Source organism: Drosophila teissieri, chromosome 3L (assembly GCF_016746235.2).
Source record: "Drosophila teissieri strain GT53w chromosome 3L, Prin_Dtei_1.1, whole genome shotgun sequence".
Classification (NCBI taxonomy): Eukaryota; Metazoa; Arthropoda; class Insecta; order Diptera; family Drosophilidae; genus Drosophila; species Drosophila teissieri.
In genome coordinates, this window is record NC_053031.1 from 13,562,575 (window position 1) to 13,585,822 (window position 23,248).

Here is a 23,248-nt window from a genome sequence, read left to right on the forward strand (position 1 = left end):
TGCGAACGGATCTTGGTTGGGTTTTACTCAGTGCGGGTTTCTTAACTCACTGGAGACGAACACGTCCGTATCGCTCGGTGCTTCGCACCTGACTGAATCTTTGGTCGATGGCTCAGTTCTAAATTGAGCCAACGGTGAAGCGACTTGGCCCGAAAAAAAGGTACAAATCGAGCTCTCTTTCTTTTTTCTGTGGGACTGTGCAACTGTGGCAGTGTGTGAGTGTGTGAGTGCGGCAGCAAGCCGAATCAAAACGGGCCCTCGGTGTGTTGGTGTTGACTCTTTGGTGGTGGCTCTCGAGAGCCCTGCCACTGTATTGGTGTTCGTGTTGCCAACTCTGGTTTTTCACCTTTGGCAGCAGTTGGCGGCAGTGGCAGTCCTCCAGTGCAGCGTTCCATGTTGTAAGGGTCAAGACGCACAGTTAGGAGTCCCCTGCCCTGGCTACCCCAACCCCCTGCGATCGTATCCTCTTGGCCCATCTACTACTGGTTTTCTGGTTTTCCTCGGCACGCAGCACGCGTTTCCCTACTAATTGGTATGCAGTGGAAGTTTGGCGGGCGTTTGTTATCCTTTTCCCGCTGCCCTGTAACTGTTACAATTGCTTTTGCTCTTTCTGTTGCTGCCACCAACTGTTGTTGCTCCTGGCTTGGGAATATCGGGATCGGTACTTGGGCCAGAGGATGGGGAAGTGAGAGGAAGAGCGGGCCAACAATCGGCAGAGGATTTCACTACCGATCGATGGACGGGGAAGGGGAAAGGACGAGGGCGGGATGGGGCGGGGTAGCCTACAAATATTTAGGTGGATGAATCCAAGGATCTAACATCTGTCGCGGCCACTCTGCATGTTTGTAGATAATGTTTGGATTGCCTTTAGATTTGACCAAGATTATAAATGAATTCCTAATTTTTAATGCGATGGAAATTAGTTTTTGAAATAATTTTTAAAACGACACTGCGAGTGAAATACGTTAGAAATCGACTATAAATATATATTTATTTTTGCGAACCTTCTAATAGGGGAAACTAACTTAAGACACCATCGTGAATTTAATATGTAAACTATAAATAAAAACTCATAACATTTTAGATTACTGACATAAACAAACGTCATAACCAATGCAAAATAATGTATCCCCTTTAATTAAATTGTTCTAGGATTTTATTTCAAATATTTCAAGATGTTATTTATCTAACAAACATGACATGATTCATTAAAATGATACAATAAATGTTATTACATTATAGATTGTTTTTTAGAACCCTTCCAAGATCTATTTGTGATGATAAACTTTCTTCAATGGCTATGAAAATATAAGTATTTCCAATTCAAAAACCATTTTAAAACCGTTTGCTTCGGTTATGGAACATTTACTTCAAAATTTCAACAATGTTTTTGTTGTGGTTCTCATTCTCAACTTTGAAGCTCGACATATTTGCATAGCAATTGACTGAAATGAAAACACAGGGAATCCTTTGTCAGTCAATGGTTTATTTCGCCATTTGGAACCATTACAAAACTGTAAGCAATAAAGTCCCCATCTTGGCGTTGGATCGTAGCTATTAAACCACTCAGATAGGACGAGTGAGCACCTGCCACTTTCTCCCTCTACCGCTCGGTGCACCTTTTTCCGAGCTTATCCTTTATGAGCGCTCGAGGTCCTCCTCCTCAGTTGGTCCTTCGCCACGCTTGGCCACCTCGTCTTGGCCGTCTTGGCCGCCTCAATTCCAGTTTATCTATCCTTGGCGCGGGCCACACCTGCCTAGAAAACGAGCCAAGAAGAAGTGGCGGGCGCACACTTACACTTCCACATCCACATCCACTTCCACATTCACGATCCTTTTCCTTGTCAGCAATTTTAATGCCCGTCCCCTAGTTTTTGGCGCAATTTCCTCCTTGGCAGGACATGTGCAGCGTTGAGGCGACACCGAAATTCCATCGCACTCGTGTCCGCCACGGGTGCCGCCGATCTAGCGAAGCGGTACGAGGCACGCGGCCTCAAAGCGGGCCAAAATGGGGGAATTCTGGCTCATACCCCTTCTACCGCTTCTACCACTCCGACCGCGATGAGGGCTGGCCCGGCCAAGTCAAGTTGGTGGCATCGTTGCGCTTGGCGGCGTTTCCATGCACTCTGTTTATCTGGAGAACTGAGGGCGCGTGCTCATCCCCTGCCGCTTTGTAACGGATTCGCCGTATGCCGCTCACACATCTATCATTGTTTGATATGCGCTACACTTGGAGAAATTGCAATATGTCCTTGAAAAGAATCCATCACATTTATATGTGAATTGTGAATAAACTAAGAGTTAATTGAAAAACCTAAATTTTGTAAACCTAAATGTAGGTTATTGTAAATAATTTAATGGTAGTTAGTTTTCTAAGTGCCATGAAATAAGAACTGAAGGCGTTGGAAAAATCTACTATTTCAAAAATTCAATGACATTGTGATAATAATATTTAAGTGTCGCATGGGAAAACTCAGGGTTTTGCGTATACGTAATATTCCAAAATTGAATGTCCGTTTTTAATAAGTTTCAATGTTAGAACATTTTTAAAAATATATCATATCTAATGTCACGTCTGACGCCAAAAGTCTTGCATGAATTTTGGATACTCATCAATATTTTTTGTAGTGCACTGCAATGCATCACAGGTTAGAGAGTCGTAAACAATTTCCATTCTCTGTTCTTCATGTCGGGCGACATTTTATTTACGACACCCCGCGTTTGAGCAAATCCCACACTCTGCCGCTCCTGCCGCTCCTGCCGCTCGGAAACTCAGAAACTCAGACACTCGGAAACTCGGAAATGCCTTTGCACTTGGCTCGTGGCTCTTGGCTCTCGACCCGCCGCTCGCTGATTGGCCAACGGAACGCCGAGAGGGCGGGTAACACCTACACGGAACGGGTTTGCCCCTGTGTGTGTGAGCCAGCTCGTGGCGAGGTGAGTTTCTGCTTCTGGCCAACTTCGGAGCCGTGTGAGCTGTGTGGGCTGTGTGGACCGTTAGATAGAAGTTGGATTGGCTGAATGAAAACCCCATGATGAATGGTCGAGTTGACTTTGTGAATGGTTGTGTGGAGTGCCATAACAACTTTGATCTACGATTACCGAGCTTAAACAGATTTTTAGTTAACGTTAACTCTAACAAAATAAATTATAAATCAATTTACTCGTCATTAAATCCATCAGAATAGAGATTTGTGTTCAGAAATACATTATTATTTCATTCTGAAAACAAAATACATGATTCATACATGGTCTACGATTGCCTAGCTTATACGATTAAATGATTTTTAGTTAGCGTTAGCTCAAACAAAATATATTATTAATTAATTTACTCGTCATTAACTCCATAAGACCATCAGAATAGTGATTTGTGTTCAGAAATACATTATTATGTCATTCTCAAAACGAAACACATGATTCATTTGTCTCTTTGAAAAACAGTCTTTTAATTTGCAGTACTACAACGCATTTTGATACCATACAATTTGTTAGGTATTTTATTCTATTTATTCATATAAAAAATGCAGTTTTAAGAAGCAAACTATATTAAATGCTTAATGCTGGTGAAAAATTTAACGTGTTTGGTTTATTTTGTATCTTTGTTCAGTTTATCCTAATGTTTTCCATTCAACTTTTTATAGTTTCAATCTCATAGGGAGCTTTATTAACACTGATATACTTACAATGAATATTGATTTAAAAAATACTTAACAAATCGGAAATAACTTACTGAGATTCCATTCTTCCATACCCCCAGTTCGCCGATCTCTACTGATTTATCGCACTATCTGCCGACATCGTTTAATGCACCGAGAGACCATTTAAGTATTCTCTATTTGTCTCACAGTGGGTGCTGCTGGCCGGCTGGCAAATGCCTTGCAACAAATCAGGCGGAAATCTGTAATAAATTTATTATTATGTAGCCTGGCCATGTGGATTATAATTGTCTTGGCAACAAATGGGGGCCAAAGCGATGCTCACAGCGAGGCGACAGTGGCCATGGCCACCGACTGGCTACTGGCTTCTGGCTACTGGTTATGAGCACGACCAGGACAGGATTAGGAGGAGTCCCTGGGCCGCTGTCGCTGTCGCCGGTTCATATCGTGCAGATTGTTGGCAATTATTAAAATGATAATTGCACAAATCTGGCTATCAATTGACGACCATCGAAGACCTTAGACCAGCCGCAAATGCAACGGCCAAAACGAGCGAAAGCCGCGCACAGAAGCTAAAACCCAGTGCCCAGTGCAGACGCATGCGCAGATGCAGTCGGTAGTCAGCAGTCAGCGGGCTCCCATTTCCCAGTTTCTCCCAGTTTCCAGCACGCCGCACTCCGCATCCCGAACACCCGCTCCCAATTCTCCAGTCCTCGCCAGTTGGTTACTCCAGCTCTCTTGGCTCAGGCCTGTGCTGGCCTGGCTCCTGCCTCTTATCATGCGGCGTTGGCGCGCTGTGCAGCTTTTCGCCAGCGTTGACAATTTGGTATTAATTTAAGACAACAGCGGCAACCACAACAGCCAGTCGACCAGGCCCAGACAGTTGGCCACTTGGGCCGCAGTTACAGCCACAGCCACATCCACATGCACAGCCACATAGCCGCAAAACAAAAGACGGACATTTACATGCTGCCAACGAGGCTAACAATGAAATCTGCGTAGTTTGTTTTGGCCCCCCAAAAGGAGGGGTCGCAATCTGCCAGCTTAGTCAGCCCAAAATGTGGCCAGAGCTGAGCAGTGCTTTGAAAAATAATCATAAAATATATAAAACAAATTATTATATTTATAAGAGGAGTGTATAGTTTGGACTCTAAGTTCTATGTAGTTGTATTTCCCTCTTCTGCAAATGGTGATATTTGGTAACTAAACTTTTAATAATAGGAGCATTCACCTTACTTTGTAGAAACTTTATAGTTAAATTAAAGCAGAATTATCCTTAAAAATTCCTACAAATTTCTTTGTAAAGGGCCAACAATTTATAACTTGGTCCCACTAAACAACAGTGCTGTGCTTTGCTTTGCTTTGCTTAGTTTTCCTTTGTTTTGGCCAACTTAGTCGCTCCGCTGCGTCTGCGCACAATTATAAAACAAAATTGATAAAATTATTGCAGTTGACCGTGGTTGTTGTAGTTGGCTCTCTTCTGGCCACAGGAGCCTCGATGGGCGATTAGCCCACAGCCAAGAGGTTGCCGTTGCCTTTGCCGTTGCCATTGCGATGGCCCCAACTGACCATTGCGTGGGGTTGGGGGCGAACCCGACCCCCTTTCGCATGATGAAAATCAGCGAGTGGCGCAGGGAAAACCGAACTGGAAACGTATGGTAATGCGGATTGGGAGACCGACCTGGTGCTGGATGCTAGGTGGCCAAATGAAATTTATTTCAATTTCATTTGATATTAATTGCTAATGGCCTTAAGATTGAATTCCAATGGCCTTATTGGTGGCCTTATTTGGTGGCCGAGTGGCGGAGGCCAAACAAATCGGGCCAGCAGCGACTTCTCACTCGCCGACTATGTTGGGGGCTTGTTAGGATTGTGTTTTTGGAACCCCCCACCCCCCTCGAGGGGCTGGCGCCACCACAACTATTTTGGGCTACAAATAAGGCACCGACATGGGGTCTCGCCCGCACAAATCTCTGACAGTTGAACGCCGTTTGTCGTTTGTCGTTACTCGTTTCTCGTTTGTCGTAATTAGCAGCCAAATGGTTAACTTACGTTACGATACCTTTTCCCTTCTCGTCCTTCCCGGGAATTACACTGCATTGGGATTGGGCTGTTTTGACCATTTCGGGCCGCGCTGTGCGAAAGTTCAGAAGAACTGACTTTCGAAATGCCAGCGGCAACCCACACGCTGACACAATTAAGCCAAACACATGTCGTCCCCGGCGGAGATAAGCCATTTATTAACTTTTCACAAGACCTCCAAATGATGCCATAATCTCCGCTTTCGGTTAGACATATGGGAGAGGAGCCACGGCTATCTGCAGCGCCGCGAGATGCAAACAGATAGAACGGAAGCAGAATCGCTTGGCTTCCTGCAGAAGGTGGGATGCCCTGAATAAATGAGAAATACAATATAATTCGATGCAACTAGATAGCACCACAAATCAATACTGAGGTGTAAATATGCAATAAATACCAGTTGGGCAAAAACACCATTACTAACCATAAAGTTGACCAGTATAAGCTAAATTCATAATCATAATCATAAGCTATATCCCAAAAAGACGTACCCATTTCAGCTAACAAGAATTTAATAAATCTAGTTAGGTGGCTCAAACTCTCAGTTGAATATGGAACATAGATTTCATTGCATTGGTCATGCGACTTGATGAAGCTGTAATGCCCCCAGTAAAGTCGGCAATTTACTGCTGCTAACTGCTGCTAACTGCGGCTACTGTTTCGCTTCGGGACCTCCAACGAGCGCCGCTTGACAAGATCCCAGGCAGCAAACAAGCCCAAAGGAGCTGAAGCTCGGCCAACAATTGAACTGCAATAAAACAATTTACCCAAAATAGCGCTCGGCCCAAGAGCAATCTGCTGGCTAAGCTGCCATCAGACTCTCATGGCACTGAGCAAAAGCGGGGCTTAGAACTGGTTTCCACCAGCTATGATGGAAAAAAGATAAATAAACTGATGGGTTACAAGTAAAATGGCATAGTTGTAGTGAAATTTATAAAAATATTTAAGTTAAAAAGAAAAATAAAGTTTTCTATGCTTAGAGCTTGAATGCTTAATTTTAATGATGATCATGAATATATATAATATTACTTCTCTTTCCAATGCACGACATAAACTTGTTATGGTAATATTGTATTTATGTAAATCCTTTTAGATAAGTCTTTAAGATATGTATCTTCTTCTCAATAATAATACAATTTCATTTTCACGTTCTCTATATGCGTTTATACTTTTCAAATATGTTGCCTTTTGTTTCCGCAGATGACAGCCATAGTATTAGTTTGATGCCTACTGCACATTTGTTTCCAGTGCACGATTGGCGCTGCTGCTGGACTCTGGGCAACATTTATCATTGAAATGTGGCGTGCGGCTTCTACGCAGTCGCAGCAGCAGCAGCCGAGGATGCTTTGCGGCACCAAAACGAGCTCCCGAAACTCTCTTTTGACTTTGGCGGTTGCTTTGCATGCCTGCAGTGTGGCAGGGCCGAAAGGGGCGCAACGCGGCGGGGGGCGTGGCAGTTGGCCGATAAACTAGTGGCCGCATAAGTCAGTCGCGTAAGTCAGGCAGTCGAATGGCTATGGGCGCAGGAAAATCAATTCATTGGCCCTGAACAGATTTCCCTTTATCTGCGCCAGCTAGCCACAAGCTCTTTCATCTCTCGACTGGTCGTTCGGTGGGTCGGCTGATTTGCATATGTTTTGGTACTTTGGAGCCTTTGGTACTTGCGTATGTGGTTGCGACAAAGGCCCTCATAATTGCTTGATTTAGCGACCCATTCAAGGCGAAAAGTCGGCGCCAGCCGCATCTCAGTAGCCTGGCTTCCAGCCTGTCCCCCGGTGTAAATTGTCGTCCGCGAATGCTACGTGTGGTGCTGACATTACACTTGAAAAACTAATGACCAAGTATGGAAAAGCTATGGGAAAACACACATTAAAATAGGATTTCAAATAAGTAACTTACGCTTCCTTGCAAATTTCTGCAGGCACCTTTTTTCTTTTGCTTGCTAAGATAAACTATATATCATAAACCAGACACCTTTCCCAAAAATACAAAAAAGGTACTTGGAGTTTTTCAGGTCATCTAATTCAATATTATGTGTTCTTAAGGACTTCTCTATGCTTTTTGTATATTCTTTATTTTTGTACTAATTGAATAGTAATCCTTACTAATCTCGTATTTTTAATCTCGGTGCAAATTCTTATTGTGTTTTTTTGGAGTGGTAGTGGGTGTCTTGTCGCTTAAATTGCCAAGCAATTCATAAGTGTCAACGCGTCTCCCATGAACGATGGTAACCAACTTGAGCAGGGGGGAGATGCTGGAGATGATTTATGAGTTTGCTTCCCGAATCGCCAAAGCCACAAATAGAAAAGGCTTAGAAGTTCAAGTCCAGATAATCCTTTAATAAGCGCAAAAAATCTCTACCTTCAAAGACCATTAGTTGTAGTAGTCAAAAGATCGTTTTTAATTTTAAATTATTGATGAAATCAAATTCGAAGTTAAATTGCATACAATAAAGTAGGTTTATGGGTTTGAAACAGTTGATCAGAAAAGCATCACTCAGTTTATCTAAGCATCCACGAAATAAACTTTATTACTCCAGACTTGTATAACTTATTTTCCAAATACCGTGCACAAAATCGGGTATCCCTGCAGTAAAGAGTTTTATTTTTCCGAAACAAAAACCTCCCCGATCTGCTCTTCAAGCTTTTTTACTACTTGCCCATCCTGTTGATTTCCAACTGTTCTCGTCTCGGCATAAGATCAAAATATTTGCATAAGCAGCGGCCCGAATTACAGTTTAAGCCAGAAAACTCAACGGCAGAGCGCAGAGGGCCAAAACAGAGGTGAGCAGCGTCATGTGCTCGCTGCAGATACAGATACACAGATACAAATACACAGATACACCGAACCTGAGGACTTAAAACCCAGCGAAGTCGACGACGACAGCAGGCACGCGCCCCGATCCCGAATCCAGAACCCGAAAGGCGATTCAGGAACTCAGGTACAAGGTAGGCAGGCAGCTCTGAGGGAAGGCAAAAGAAAAGCAAAATGAGCAACAGCCAGGGAAAAAACGAAAAAGGACCCAGAAATGTGCAACTGTTGGGCGATCGTCATACGATCGGTCGGGTGAATAACCCGAGAGGTTCCTTTGGAGAATCTCGATCTAGTGGAGCTTAGTTTATAATTTTCGACAAGAAAAAGCTGCTGCTGCTGCTTGTGAGATGGAAGATCTTATCGTATCTAATATCTGTGCGCGGGTTCGATCAAATTACAGTTCCGGTCAAGATTGAGCATTTGGTTCCGCTTTTTGTTTCGGGGATGAAGACAATGCAGCAGGGGCAACCGTTAACCTTAAGTTAATGATTTGCCCAATGCCTTTGCTTGCTGGCTGCTGGTTGCTGCCTGCGCTTCAAGTGCAGCATATGGCATTTTTACTGCTCTTGCTGCGGCTTCAGCACAACTGACGCAGGATACGCAGGATACCCGGCCTACCTACGATCGGAGTTTCGGATCGGCTCACTTCCTATCCTCCACATGGGCCGCCAATCTGCCCATACATATCCCTCTCCCCTCTCACTCGAATATGTAAAAAGATCAATCAAGTATCGTGTATTCCCTCGTCGAGTTCGATTCTCCCTAGGTGGAATTCCACGAGTATCTAGATGCCCACTTGACTTGGGCTCTTTTTTAGGCATTTATACCGTGTAATAATAGGGAATGGGGCGCCCAGGGTATTGGTGGGGTATGATGGGTATAGCAAGGCTTGAGGGGAGTGATAAGGAATTATATGTGGCCTCCAGTTTTCTATCGAGATAGAAACATTGTAATTCGAAAATGTTTGATACATTTATATAACATAGGAATTGATAAAGTCAAATGGGTTCTATCGAAGTAAACAACTATGTATGTATTTTAGTTGATTAGCTAGTTGAAGGATATTTCTTTATAGTTCCGTGCGTAGATCATGTTTTCTAGGTCATCTCCTAGTCCTGTGCCCCCAGTGCCGAAACTCCTTTACTTTTTTCCGGTTGCTTAGCTGGCACATTTTTCCCCCGACCGCCGCTGCTGGTGTGCTCCTGCTTTTTGGGAACAGGACGCGCGTCTTCTGACCGCAATCGTTGCCAGGACTGGCCTGGCCTGGAAAGCAAAACCCAATAGCGCTCTTACAAGCCAGGTCGCTACACTGTTTAGCCTGACGCGCTTACATCGATGGGGATCGCACTTACGGCTTTTGAGGACGCGACGAATTATCCTGCAGAGCGTGTGCCAAAAAAAAAAAACAAAAATACAAAAAACAAGAAACCGCAGCCCGTTGCTTTACACAAATCGCAAAGCCAAAACGAATCCGAGCCCCACTCACTTCGTCCTGGGACGAAACCACTTTCGTTTATTTTAATTTGGCTTGCGGTCAAGGGGATCGAGGCTTTAGGGGATTGCGGATTGGGGAGTGGGGATGGGCAATCGGGAATGGGGACTGGGGAATTGGCAGCCAGCCTGCTGCAATCTGACAAGAGCCTGCTGCATTTAATAACTGTTTTCGTTTTTGCCGCTGTTTTCTTATGCCCTACAAAAAGAAGCCACCAGCTAAGGAAGAGGGTCTATGCATCGGATCATTTGGAATATCTTTATAATATTCCAATGTATCTTTCAAGACTTGTCCTTAAAGAATGTTTCTTTGAATGTTTAACAAATCTAAAACCATCTTCAATCTTTAAGTTGTTAAAAGTATTACTACTGATTTCAAAATCTATAAGTAAGATCAAGAAAGAGACCATTAAAAGTTTCCACTTGCATTAAAAAGCAAGAGTAATAGGAATAACTTGCAGAATTCCCAATCAAGAACTTTTCACTTAATCAAATAAAGGCCTACCCTAAATAATAGGGTACCCATGAGTCGGCTTAAAAGTAGGCGACTCCTGGTGCTTTTTTATATCCCGACTCGTCTGCCCGTGCCTGCAAGACGGAGCCCCCGAGTGCTCACGACTTGGACGTGGACGTGGTATAGGAGTCTATAGCGATCCCGTTTTGCGGTGCACGTGCCACAATTTGCAGCTTGCCACGAGATGTTCACCGGTCGTTCCAGCTCTTATCTCGCAAAACAACGCGCCTCGGACTTAATTAATTTTTATTTATGTTAACGAGGACTTTGCTTTTAGGTAAATCAAAGTAAAGGGTTCAGATGCAGATCCTTTTCCAGCTGAACTCCAGCTGAACTTCTTTTGGTTTTTGTATTATAAAAAGGTCGCCAAGGAGTTATATGCACTGTTTGATTAAAGGCTAAGTTTACTGAAAAACATAGAAGCATTTGATGAGATCTGTCAGACTTATATACCTGGTCATATAAAATTAATTGCTAACTAATTGTTAATTGATAATTAAGTGTTTTTGGATTAGAAAAGGATATTTCAAAAACATCATTTATATAAACACAATATTCACCATAAATAATTTTTTTTTTGTAAATAAGTCAACACAAGCCCAAAAAACTATATAAAAAAGAATTTTTTTTTGTATTTTTGTCCCGTTTTATTTCCCTCAATTTAAAAATTCTTAATTCAATCCTGTAAAATTATTATATTCTGTAAAACCTTACATACATCTTACATAATTTTCAACGTCGGCAGCGCCCTCTAGTGCTGGTTTCAATCTTACCAAGTTCAAAAGTAGGCGTCTCTTAGTGCCTTCCCTTTGGTCGATCACCAAGTGAGGATCCTGCTTGTGAATTTCAATGTTTACTTTAAAAGGTTATTTCCCCTTAAAAATATGTTGCTGGCAAAAAACTGATTTCAGAATTTAGCAAACCTTTTAATAAATAATATGAATGCTAAAATCTAGAGCTACATATAAAGCACTTGGCTGCTTATTTATATTTATCAAACGCATGTTTTCCTTTGCAGGCAGTCTTATCACAGGCTATTCATTGATACTCCAAGTGCTTTTATTCCATATAGGGCTGGACATCATGCTCCATGCGAGCGGCCTCAGATTCCGCACCCACGGCGCAGGCTAGTAGTGAGTTGACAGTCTGCTCCTCTCCTGCCTTGTAGACGTATCCATTAGCCTTGTCAATGTGATTGCGCAAGCGGAGCATGCTGTCCGTGCTGAAGACGTCCAGCAGTTGGAATGAGACAAGGGCGTAATCTTCCACCATGGAGCAGATGGCTGCATTCAGCTTGTGGTACTTGCGCATGGCGGGATCGTCGTCCAGTTTGTCCAGCAGATACTTGAGGTCCAGGACGTCCGTATAGAAGTCTACATTGAAGTGCAACTTGGTCTCGTGTTTCTTTAGCAGATCGGCCTTGGAAAGCACATTAACGTGGGGTAGACTCATCCGCAACATGGTGTTCAAAGCCATCAGCAAAGTGGCAATGAATTTGGCTGGCTCCGAGCAGTAGTGCGAATCTATGAGGTTAACGGTGACCAGGCTATATCTCTCACGCTCCAAGCGCTCGAAAACTCGTGCCATGGCGGTGTGATGGGTATATAGCTCAATTTGCCCGGGACAGTCAAATAGGAAGTAGTTGTGGGTGGCGCCCAGTTTGCGCAGTGCCGGCAACAGCCAATCCTCCAGATGATCGGCCAGATACTCGGCGCAGTGCATCAAAGCTCCATTTGGTCCGAGCTTAAGGTGCTCCATGCAATCCTCCACAGTGATTAGCTCCATCACACTGAGCACCGGTTCGTAGGACATGTTTTCGTTGGCTGGATCCAGGTTCACCACGCCCACCTGACGGCCCAGTTCGCGATAGAATTTAAGGGCCTCGGCGCAATACGTGGTTTTCCCAGAACCAGGAGGTCCTATGATCAGCTGTCCATAACGTGGATTCTCCACGGTCGCCTGCGTTGGAAATCTTTGCATCATTGTTGCGAAAAATGAAAAACATAAACAATGGTAGAGGTGGGGCACTATAGATAACGATTGATTTATTTGGCGCCATCTATCGATTTTTCGATATTTTTGTTTTTAAATAATCTCAAGAAATAAAATTTTATAAAATAATATCGACCGTTTCGTTTCTCTAATACAGATACTTTTATTGTAACACACAGAAAACAACATTTTTAATGAAATGGTAACAGTTTAAAAATACAATTTTTCGTTTCGTTCAATTCGCAGTTAGAGATGAATAAGCGATGAAGCCCTGGCAATAGAATATCGATGACGACGATGAGACAACATCGATCTTTGTCCACCACTATAAGTCGGCAAACTTGAGTTTGGTGTTTTCATTTATCCGCGGAATTTCGCACTAATAAGTAAACGCTTCAGGAACACCGAGAATCACCACAATGGCTCAACCCCAACCACCGGCGTACGAAAACAGTGAGTTGGAATCCCACAGAGATAAACCGCAGTCATGAATCCGATCCGAATGCGAATGTGACTCGTAGAGAAGGGGATGAGTCAACAGGCGAAAAACGGTAAAAGCAGAAAGCAATCGCCGGAAGCGCCGTGATTATGCCCATAAATGGGCATAGCTGCATATGAAAGACCTTTGTAAGCAGTCGAGGGGCGGGGGAGGAGCAGTTGGAGCGACCCCATTCCCGTTCGCTCCCCAAAAACGAAGCCGCACCCTAATTTTCACCCACTCCAATTTCGCCGGTCTTATCTCAGTCACAGTCGCGCATTTCTAATCGAAATAATCGCTTTATTGCAGAAAACATCTACGCAACTCTGCCGCGCACCCAACGCGGCCAGCCCATCGTTTTGGGTGCCGATCCCAAGGGGAAGAACTTCCTGTACACCAATGGAAACTCTGTGATCATCCGGAACATCGAGGTAAGCTGATATACGCTGCAGCCTGCTGCTCCGCTCCTGCCATAAATCCATGGCATTTTCATCCAAATGGTGTTTTATTTTTGGACAGGCTGCAGTTTCGGTTGGCAGTTTGTGTGTGCTTTCTGGCTTTCTGGCTTTCGGGCAGCTGTTCTATATTTATTTATATATATGTACATATTGTACGTACATAAGGCGCAAAACACAGATTCCCATTCCACAGGCCAACCGGCAAAATCACCCATACCCATGCCACACAGACTGGCACATAGATGAGTTTCTTGTTTGCCGCCCACGCATCATCATTATGATGTTTTCATCTGGTCAAAGTGATTCTTCATGGCAGCTACATACATACATATGTGAAGGCCTATCTTTCACCCATTGAATCTGTATAAATTCAAAATATTCCCAAGTTTCTTTATCTTTTGTCCCGATTATCCCGCCACTTGTTTTCTTCAATGCCTAAAAGATTGAGTGGAATCTTCCACAATAAGGTATTTTAGTGCTGGAGAAAGATAAGTAAATATCAAATTCAAAACAAATATTGTATTATAAGAATCCCAAAACCATTTACCATTAATTTGCTAAAAGTGTCTCTAAAATATGTATGTATTCTTTTCCCTTTCTTCTGCGACATAGAATCCAGCCATCGCTGATGTCTACACGGAGCACTCGTGTGCAGTGAACGTGGCCAAGTACTCGCCCAGCGGATTCTACATTGCATCTGGCGGTAAGTCTCGCCCAGCAATTTCACACTTGGAGCACCCGGCTTGGGGCAACAGAGCATAAAAATCGTGACCACCATGAGTCACGCCATGGCCAATGATTAGCATTTCCCTATTTGGAGCGGTTTCTTTATCTTATCTGCGGTTTCGACTCGAGCAATGTTATTTATTTGGCTTTCAACTTCTTTCACCAGACGCCTCCGGCAAGATTCGCATTTGGGACACGGTCAACAAAGAGCACCTGCTTAAGAATGAGTTCCAGCCCATTGCAGGACCAATCAAGGACATAGGCTGGTCGCCAGACAACCAGCGCATCGTGGCTGTCGGCGAGGGACGCGAGCGTTTCGGCCATGTCTTCATGTCTGAAACCGGCACCTCTGTGGGCGAGATCAGCGGCCAGTCCAAGTCAATCAACTCGGCGGACTTCCGGCCAGCCAGGCCATTCCGCATTGTTACGGGTGAGTTCACATAATAGACCCGAAGTGCCATAAACTTACACCTACTCTTGTTATTACAGGCAGCGAAGACAATACTATTGCTGTGTTCGAAGGACCCCCGTTCAAGTTCAAGATGACCAAGCAGGATCACTCCCGCTTCGTCCAGGCTGTTCGCTATTCGCCCGATGGCAAGTTCTTTGCCTCGGCCGGCTTTGATGGCAAAGTCTTCCTGTACGATGGCACCAGCTCTGAATTGGTGGGCGAATTTGGCTCTCCTGCCCACAAGGGCGGCGTTTACGCATTGGCCTGGAAACCAGACAGCACCCAACTGCTGACCTGCTCTGGCGACAAGACCTGTCGTCTTTGGACAGTGGAGTCGCGCGAGCTGGTTAGCGAGTTTGTGATGGGCACCACTGTGGACGACCAGCAGGTGTCCTGCCTGTGGCAAGGAGACAACCTGATCACCGTCTCGCTCTCGGGCGTGATCACCTACCTCAATGTGGCGGATCCCTCGAAGCCGCTGCGTGTGGTGAAGGGCCACAACAAGCCCATCACCGTACTGGGACTGAGCGATGACCGCAGCACCATCTACACGGGTAGCCACGATGGCGTGGTGACCAACTGGAATTCGGGCAGCGGCACCAACGATCGCATCACGGGCACTGGACACGGAAACCAGATCAACGGCATTGCCGCCTGGGGCGACTTTGTCTACACCTGTGGCATCGACGACAGCCTTCGCCAGTTCAGCGTGGAGGGTAACTCCTACACGGACTATGTGGTCAAGCTTAACTGCCAGCCTCGTGGCTTGGCTATTTTGCGTAACGAGAACATCATTGCACTAGCCTGCATTAAGGAGTTGACTCTTGTGCAGGACCAGAAGAAGATCTTTTCGCTGCCCATCAAGTACGAGGCCAGCTCGATTGCCGTTAATGCAGACACCTTAGACGTGGCTGTCGGAGGTGATGACCAAAAGTTGCACATCTACACCCTGAAGGGCGGAGTATTGGAGCCCAAGGTGGAGCTGGATCACTTGGGAGCTGTTACGGATGTTTCGTACTCCCCGGACTTGAAGTATCTGGTGGCTTGCGATGCTCATCGCAAGGTGGTGCTCTACTCAGTGGAGGAGTACAAGGTATTAACGAAACATAATTGCCTATTTTCATTCCCATTACTAATTAAATGTATTTTTATAGCCTGCACACAACAAGGAGTGGGGCTTCCACAGTGCTCGCGTAAATACGGTGGCCTGGTCGCCCAACTCGCTGCTGGTGGCTAGTGGATCGCTGGACACTTCTATCATTATCTGGTCCCTGGCTAATCCGGCCAAACATACTATCATCAAGAGTGAGTATTTTAAAAAGAGATTTAAGCTTTAAACGACGTCTGACTTATGGTTTCCTATGCACTCCAGATGCCCATCCGCAGTCGCAAATCACTCGGTTAGTCTGGCTGGACAATAACACTGTGATCTCCACCGGACAGGATTGCAACACCAAGGTGTGGCATGTGGAAAGCATCTAAATGCCCCGGCCGTGAAGCATATTTTTATACTTATCCAGGGAGAGCAGCCAGCAGCGCCCTGGCTTCATTTCATTTAAGTGCAACAGTTTACATTTAGCTATTTATGTCTTTTTCCCCGCCCGCACCCCGTGCACCTCATGTCATGTCTTTAATTTTAAGCCAAAAGTGTTTGCTAATCATCATATCATGGATATCCAACTATTTTGCCCCACTATCATTTGCGTCTGTGTTTTTCGATCAAGTTTTTATACTACTGCAACTACGAACTACGAAAGGAAACACAAAGATATGTAAAGTACGCCAGCGTACATAAATTATTGTATTATGAAATGAAATATACTAGTTTTTGCATAGCTCGCCGTTTTCTGTTCTCCACATGGTTACGATCGGGAATCAGCTAAACACGCACAGTTTCATTGGCTTCTTAAACATTTATTTCGTTGAAATTTGTGTTTTTTGGTTTGGTAGGTCTTCACCCTGTCTTTTTGTGTGCAAGTGTGTGTGCGTGTTCAGGTGTATAATTACAATATTTATAAAAACTTGGCTTAGATTACTAGAATGTGTGTGGACGTGTGCTTGTGAGAGAGCGTGAAAGCGAAAGGATTGTGTTTGTAACTTGCAGTTTGAGAGCCTCGGAGGTTGCTAAAGTTTCAGAAAAAAAAAATAAACGTAAATTGTGCTAAACGTAAGTACATAAATTAAGATAGCTAGAAAGGCGCTCGTGTGCAGAAGACGAAAAACGAATTGCGCTAATTATCACAGCCGGGTCTAAGACGTTGGTTTTGGTGGGACTAAAAGATGGCATATTCCTGTTGGGCACTTCATGGGTGTGTGGTGGAAGTGGGACCCTCCGACATTCTCCAAAATCCGATCAAACTTAGTGGACTCGATTGGGGTAGATGTAAAAACCCTTTTTTTTGTTTCAAAAGTCAAAGCTACAATTTAAGATTTAGAAAGGTTTCGCAAGTGGTTTCAAAAAGAATTGAGTTTCATTTAGGCTTGCTGATTAAATTTTTGCCTAAGACCTTAAAATATACCTCGAAAATATTGAAATTGAAGCAGATTCCACTACTTTTGATCAGTATTGTAGTTGTGGTCAGGGGTCAGCCCTTTTTCCACTCACTCATCAGTGCCCAACAATATGCATGTGCTTGGGTGGGCGTACTCCTTGTGTCTGTGTGCGTGTTTGTGTGGTGAGTTGAACAAATCAAAAATAATCAAAAACATTATCCTCAGATGGTTGTCGCCGACGTCTCCACACCTGTCGCCTCTCCGTTGCTCGCCGCCGGAGGCTCCCGCTCACTTTTAATCCCAGGTGGCGCCTCCTGGGCCAAGTCCAGCGAGGGTTGGCCAGAAGCTGGCGAGGATTCGGCCACCGCTACGGCTGCTGCTGCAGCCGCCATCTGAAATTGATTGGGCAGGAAGAGGTACGGATTCCTTGCCTCCTGACCCGAACATCCAATTGTGGTCGCTGGAGCTGGACCCACATCGCCACTGGTAACCGTGTGACTGGCGGTAATGGACATGGGTGTCGAGGTGGGCACAGTGGTCGCTGCCAGCTTGGAGACCCTCTTCCGGCGAGCCTCGTTTTCACATGGCGATGGCGCCCCAGGATGTCGGTAGCTAACGTGCTTGCGCAGGGCATCCTTGCTGCGGGACACATGGGAGCACACATTGCAGGCATACCTGATGGTAACAAAAAGTAGTAAAGTAAAAAGCTTACTTGATGTTCTAAAGGTGACTCCTATTGTTTCATAGCCATTAAAAACTTGTCCACGTACCGCACATTCTGATGGGTTTCGAGGTGGACGCGCAGGTTGTATTGGTTGCTCAGCTGCTTGTGGCAGATGAAACAGGTGGCATAGAGCTTCGAGTTGGACGGCGGCTTGATGGGTGCGGTGGCCAGCGACTTGTCGCGGTCGGCGCTCAGCGAGAGCAGATTGGGCTCCGACTTGGCGCTGACCAGCGCCATTCCGCCGGCGGCCGCTGCCGCTGCTGCCGCCGCTTCCCGCTGGTACTGCTCGATGTGGAGCTGCAGCTTGGCATGATCCTCGGCCGAGATGTAGGGCGATGGCCCTGGTTGTGGGTGGTGGTGCATCTGCGCCGCCTGCTGGGCGGCCGTCGGCGTGACTGCTGCACTGTAGAGTGGTGGCTTGCTACTGTAGAGTTGACCTTGGCCGAGAGCGCTGGGGTAACTGGCCGAGGAGCACTTGACCACCGGCAACTGGGGCGAAAAGTGGGCCATGGTCGGGGGAGCGAGAGTTACTGGCGAAGTGGCCACAATGGGATTAGGTATGGAGCATTCCTGCGGCGACTTGCTGCTGCTGCTGCTGTTGGTCGTCGATGAGAATTTGGGATTCTTTGCAAGGCTCTTCTCCAGTCGCCTGAGCTCCTTCGGCGGACTGTCGCCCTTCAGCCTCTTGGAGCCGAAGCAATCCGTCTCCAGTTGATCCTCCTGCATGCCGCTCTGGTAGAGCTGGCACTGCTGCTGGTACTTGGCCAACAGCTCAGTGGTCTTGTTGAGCGCCGTCTGCGAGAAGTTTAGTGGTTGGGGCAGCAGGCTGGGATAGAACTGCAGCGACTTGAAGAGATTCTCCAGGGGCGTGGTGCCCATTCCACTGGAGCTCACCGATCCCAGTTTGTTGGCCAGCAGAGGGGTGTTCAGTGCGGCACTGGGCAGCTGGGGCAGGGGGAGAGGTTGGCTGGGAGTGGGCGTGTGGGAGGGCGTGAGGGTGGGTGTGGGCGTGGGAGAGGGAGTGCTGGGACGTTCAAACTCAGAGGACTTCTCGTTCGCCGTATCCATGTAGGAGCCACCTCCACTTCTCGCCGTTTTTGGTAGCTGCTTAGATTTGGAAGATCATCAAGAAAGGCGCATAAGTTTCAGAAGAAAACGAAGAGTCTATTTAATTAACTTAAACTTAAGAAGCGTCTCTAGGCAATAATTTTAAACAGAAATGACATATTATATTCTACATTATTGTACTTAATTGTTTGTATTCATGCTATTATAATCATGCTCGGAAAATCAGCTTAAAGCACTTAAAAGATTAGGTTAATGAACAACTGATAAGTTAGCTAACTTAATATTGCACTTAAGGTACTCACATTGTTGTTCTGGACATCGGCCAGTCCCTTGATGCCCAGTGTCTCGGCCAGGTTGAGCAGCATCGGAATCTGCTCCTCGTAGACATTCACCTCGCCGGAGTACATGAAGGTGAGCAGCGAGACGATGGCGCCGAAGCTGGCGCCGGGTATGATGATGACTGGGTGGTTACTGGCCTCCAGAGCCCGGAAGATGTCCATGAAAAAGCTGCTGCAGGCACTCAGAACCACGCGATGGGCTTTCAGCTGGCGTCCCTCGGCCGAAATGGTGACATCTGTCAGATGGGATTGGTCCAGCAGAATGGGCAGGGTGCTCAGCAAACTGGTCTGGAAGGGATCAGAGGGATAGGAGATGGGGATGGGTATGTGAGAAGAGCTCATAAGTGGGTCACACGATCATAAAAATACAATTTCCTGGGCCCCATGATGATCTGCCTGTGGTGGAACTGGGGACAGGGGTTGGCTGCAGCTGCTTTCCAACTTTTCGATTTACGCTCTGTGGAAATTCTTTGGATTTTGGCAATTGCACGAATCTGTTCATTTATGTGACACACACACTCAACACACCCCTCCGCACTGCTCGTTGTCCATTTGGCTATTTCCATTTTTGCTATTTTGGACAGCTAGTTTCACCGCCGCCCCGCCTTCACCACAGTTCACCCTTTGGGCCGAAAAACAAAAATTGTCACTATATGAAAATGCGGAAAACGATGTGTGAATCTGTACGTATACGGGGATGTGTTTGGATAGATGGATCCTATATATAGATGGGCGACATTTTGCTGTTGGCCTGCTCGCTTCACTGAACGATGTCCAGTCCACGTTAATGGCTCTTACTTATCAGGTAATGTTGGTCATAGAACTTAATTTAGCCCCCTACCCAAATGAAAATTCAAATGGATTAGTTTTGGAGGATCTCACCTGATGGTTGTGCCATCGCAGGCAGAACTGCTGTTGGCTGTCATTGTGCTGCAGCTGCTGATCAAAATGATGATGCTGCGGTTGTCTGGCATTAGTGCTATTTACATGTTCCATAATTCATCTGGGTTTGGATCACATGGACAAGCTGCAACGGGAGGAGGGGGTGAATGCAATTAGTGAATGTGCAAGATGTCGGATGTCGGAGAGGTAAACAAATTCAAATCGCCTTGTCCCAGCCCACTTGGCATCTTTGTTTTCCTTTCTCATAATTTGTTTGTTTGCATTTCGGTTTGTTTATTTATTGAGCGTTTTGTCACACACACTTTTCGTGTCTGCTCTCCTTGGCCGCCGAGAAGAGCGTCTGCACCACGAGGCGTATACGTATTATACGAATATCGTAGCAGTTGGCTTATTACTCATACGCCCCGTTACGCGTTACACGCTATCTTGTGGGCGGCGGAGGTTTGTCATTGGGGACCGGGAAACGACATAATTTGACTTAACGACAGCCTGATCCATCTTTAGATTGCTGCCTGCTCCTCCAAGGTATCCCGATTGCCGAGTGCTCCTCAGTTTTGATGACCAAGTCAACGGGCCGATTTACTCGGCCGTTTCGGTGAGTGCCCAGTTGACGAATCGGCGGAATTACAATAAAATGACACACACAGAGACGCACAGACACGGCCAGTGTTATTTGTGTTCTTTGCTGGCAATTAAACGAAATTTATTTAAATAAAATAAGTTTTCCTTGGCTGGCCTGGCCTGGGCGATCTGATCGCAGTGCCGCTGTGGGTTTCTGGGTACACTGTATATTTGGCAATTTCCATTGTTCGGATAGCATGTGATGCACTGGGCGGGCGGGCGGTGGGTTCACACTTTTGTCCGAGGGCTATTTATAAGATGCTAGTCCAAGGAAGCTGGGGTGGGTATGTCGGTATGTGGGGGATTTTATGGGGATTTCTCGGTCTATGCTGCTGCTGCTGATGCAGTTGCCGCTGCTGCTGCACCGCCGACCATTGGAGGCCCCCCAAAAAACCAATGCAAATCCGCAGCGAAGTGACAAGTCCGAGTCTTTTGGTTTTCTTTGCACTTTAGCTAGCCCAGCGTGCAATTGTTGGACGACGGAATTTTCTTCATTCCATTATGTGTGCACATGGGACTGAGAATCGCATCTAAGCATTTCTCTATTGAGAGACGATGGATGGTGGAGGTTGCCGTGCTTTGCCTTGCCTGATGTGGTACAATGGATGCCTGGCTATGGGATTGAGGGATGGGGATGGGGATGGAGGTTGGGGATTGGGGACTGGGGGCTGGGGGGTGGGGACTCGAGATGGAGGGTCGGAGGAGGAGGGGCGCGGCCTTTTTGGCGCTCGTTCACACAAGAAAGTGTTGTCGTGACAGTCAGGCAGCCTTCTTTTCCGTAACTCTTTGGTATTTCGCTCAGTTTTTACTTGATTTTCCGAAATTAGTTTTTCAGCCTTTCAGCTCGCCACCTCCTTCTCCTGCTCCGTCCTCTGGCTGTTGTTTTAAATAGCCATCCAAAAAATAAAGATCTGTGCTAAACGCTCTACCCATGCTGTCTATTTTGATTTGTTGTCCAAGTGCCTGCCTTTTGTCATCCATGGCAATTCATTCCAAAGCACCTCGCAATCGTTTTCATTTCGATTTGGATTTGCTATTCCGTTGATGCGTAATATTTTACACATAATCACTCATACGCCTCGTTGCGAATGCTGAGGGAGGTGGAGGTAGAACATAAAATCATGCTTAAGCCTTCGCTGCGGTGGCTTTGTTATTGTTCTTCAACTTTCATTTGTTCCATGAAATGTGGCGCACATAAATTTGATGTCAACGCTGTTATTTTTTCCGAGAGGTATTTGAATTTCAATATAGAATTCGCACGATCAGCGCTCTATATGTGGCTGTGAATCACGCATAATCCAGTGGCCCAGCATATCTGCCCCTGGGGAAGTCTAATAATAGAGCACTATGGCTAACCCTTATGGCTGAGGATCTCGAATCGACTTCTTTTATGCTAATGGGATGCTCGTGGCGATCTTCAGATATAAAATGTTCCCCTCAACTCATGTTTTATGTAGTGTTTTTTATGACACGCAGTTATTTATCTATCTTTCGCATTGAAGATCCCCTTTTGATCTCTCAACGGCATTACACAATTTACTTGAATAAGTTAATCACTCGGTTCTGAGATTTTCACTGGGTTCTCTCGTTAGAGGAATCCTTCACATTCTTGTTTTATTTTATTTATTTGCTTTTTCACACATATTTTGCTAATGCCATTCCATTTTCCCCGCGTCCATTACGAATTTTCCCTTTCGCGTTTTTCGCGACGGGACAAGCGTGCACCTTTGTTAACCGTTTGCTGCTCGCATCTGAAATGAAAAAATCCGAAAATGTTTCAATTCTTTCGGTTTAGTTGGAGATTTTCTATTTTTCGAATGTCCATCTCTTGACAATTTTCCTCTATCTCGTGTTGCTGTTGTTGCTACTGCTGCTGCTGCTGCTGCTGTTGGTGTTGCTGTTGCTGTTGGCCCAAATGTTGTTGCTGCTGCTGCTGCTGCTGTTGCCATTTGTTTAGCGGATTCGAATTTGGCTCTCAGCATGTCGGGCAGATCCGTTTGTCGCCCGATTCCATGTTCTTTAATTAATGAGCTGGCCGCCTCGGGGCAGCGAAGAGAAATCTCAGCGGTTTTGTACTCGCGATCAGTGTAGAGCCTCTTGGCCAAAAATTAATTGGCTGCCCCGCAGTTAGTTAATCAAAACATTTGCCAGTGGCAAATCATCATGAGGGCAGCATCATCATCATAATAATCAGGAACTGCGACCACTCCGCCTCTAGACACAATTGACACGACTGGCCGACAGGCGGAGGAATTTGTTGCTTCTGCTGCAGCGGCTGCTGTTGCGGCTGCAACTGCTGCTGTTGCGGGATCGTGTGCATTATTAATTTGCAATAAAATGTGGAAGCGGCGACAGCAGTTGCCGCCGTTCGAAAATTGCCGGCCGAAAATAAATTCATATACCTGCGCGTTGGACTTGTGAATTATGCCTGACAAATACAAA

At 45.7% G+C, this 23,248-nt stretch overlaps 3 protein-coding genes across 5 annotated transcripts; 1 reads left to right on the forward strand and 2 right to left on the reverse strand.

Moving 5' to 3' along the window:
* Window positions 1-11,473: 11,473 nt before the first annotated feature.
* Window positions 11,474-12,567, reverse strand: LOC122617361 (GPN-loop GTPase 2). Its single transcript, XM_043793202.1, has one exon. The coding sequence runs from the start codon at window positions 12,535-12,537 to the stop codon at window positions 11,614-11,616; it is 924 nt and encodes a 307-aa protein (XP_043649137.1). The 5' UTR covers window positions 12,538-12,567; the 3' UTR covers window positions 11,474-11,613.
* Window positions 12,568-12,844: 277 nt separating this feature from the next.
* On the forward strand, window positions 12,845-16,494 carry LOC122616961 (actin-interacting protein 1). Its single transcript, XM_043792560.1, has 7 exons — window positions 12,845-12,999; window positions 13,334-13,455; window positions 14,095-14,185; window positions 14,375-14,638; window positions 14,698-15,752; window positions 15,814-15,964; window positions 16,032-16,494. The coding sequence occupies exons 1-7, from the start codon at window positions 12,966-12,968 to the stop codon at window positions 16,139-16,141; spliced, it is 1,827 nt and encodes a 608-aa protein (XP_043648495.1). The 5' UTR covers window positions 12,845-12,965; the 3' UTR covers window positions 16,142-16,494.
* Window positions 16,495-16,561: 67 nt separating this feature from the next.
* On the reverse strand, window positions 16,562-23,023 carry LOC122616960 (protein bric-a-brac 2). 3 transcript variants are annotated; one of them, XM_043792556.1, is made up of 5 exons: window positions 22,532-23,023; window positions 20,165-20,309; window positions 19,247-19,570; window positions 17,923-18,980; window positions 16,564-17,827 (listed from the first exon to the last, which is right to left on the reverse strand). In XM_043792556.1, the coding sequence occupies exons 2-5, from the start codon at window positions 20,276-20,278 to the stop codon at window positions 17,374-17,376; spliced, it is 1,950 nt and encodes a 649-aa protein (XP_043648491.1). In that variant the 5' UTR covers window positions 20,279-20,309; window positions 22,532-23,023; the 3' UTR covers window positions 16,564-17,373. The 3 variants fall into 3 exon arrangements, with proteins under 3 accessions (XP_043648494.1, XP_043648491.1, XP_043648493.1); XM_043792558.1 differs by lacking the exon at window positions 22,532-23,023 and adding an exon at window positions 20,669-21,453; XM_043792559.1 differs by lacking the exon at window positions 22,532-23,023 and having other exon boundaries at window positions 16,562-17,827; window positions 19,247-19,565; window positions 20,165-20,223.
* Between the last annotated feature and the right edge of the window lie 225 nt (window positions 23,024-23,248).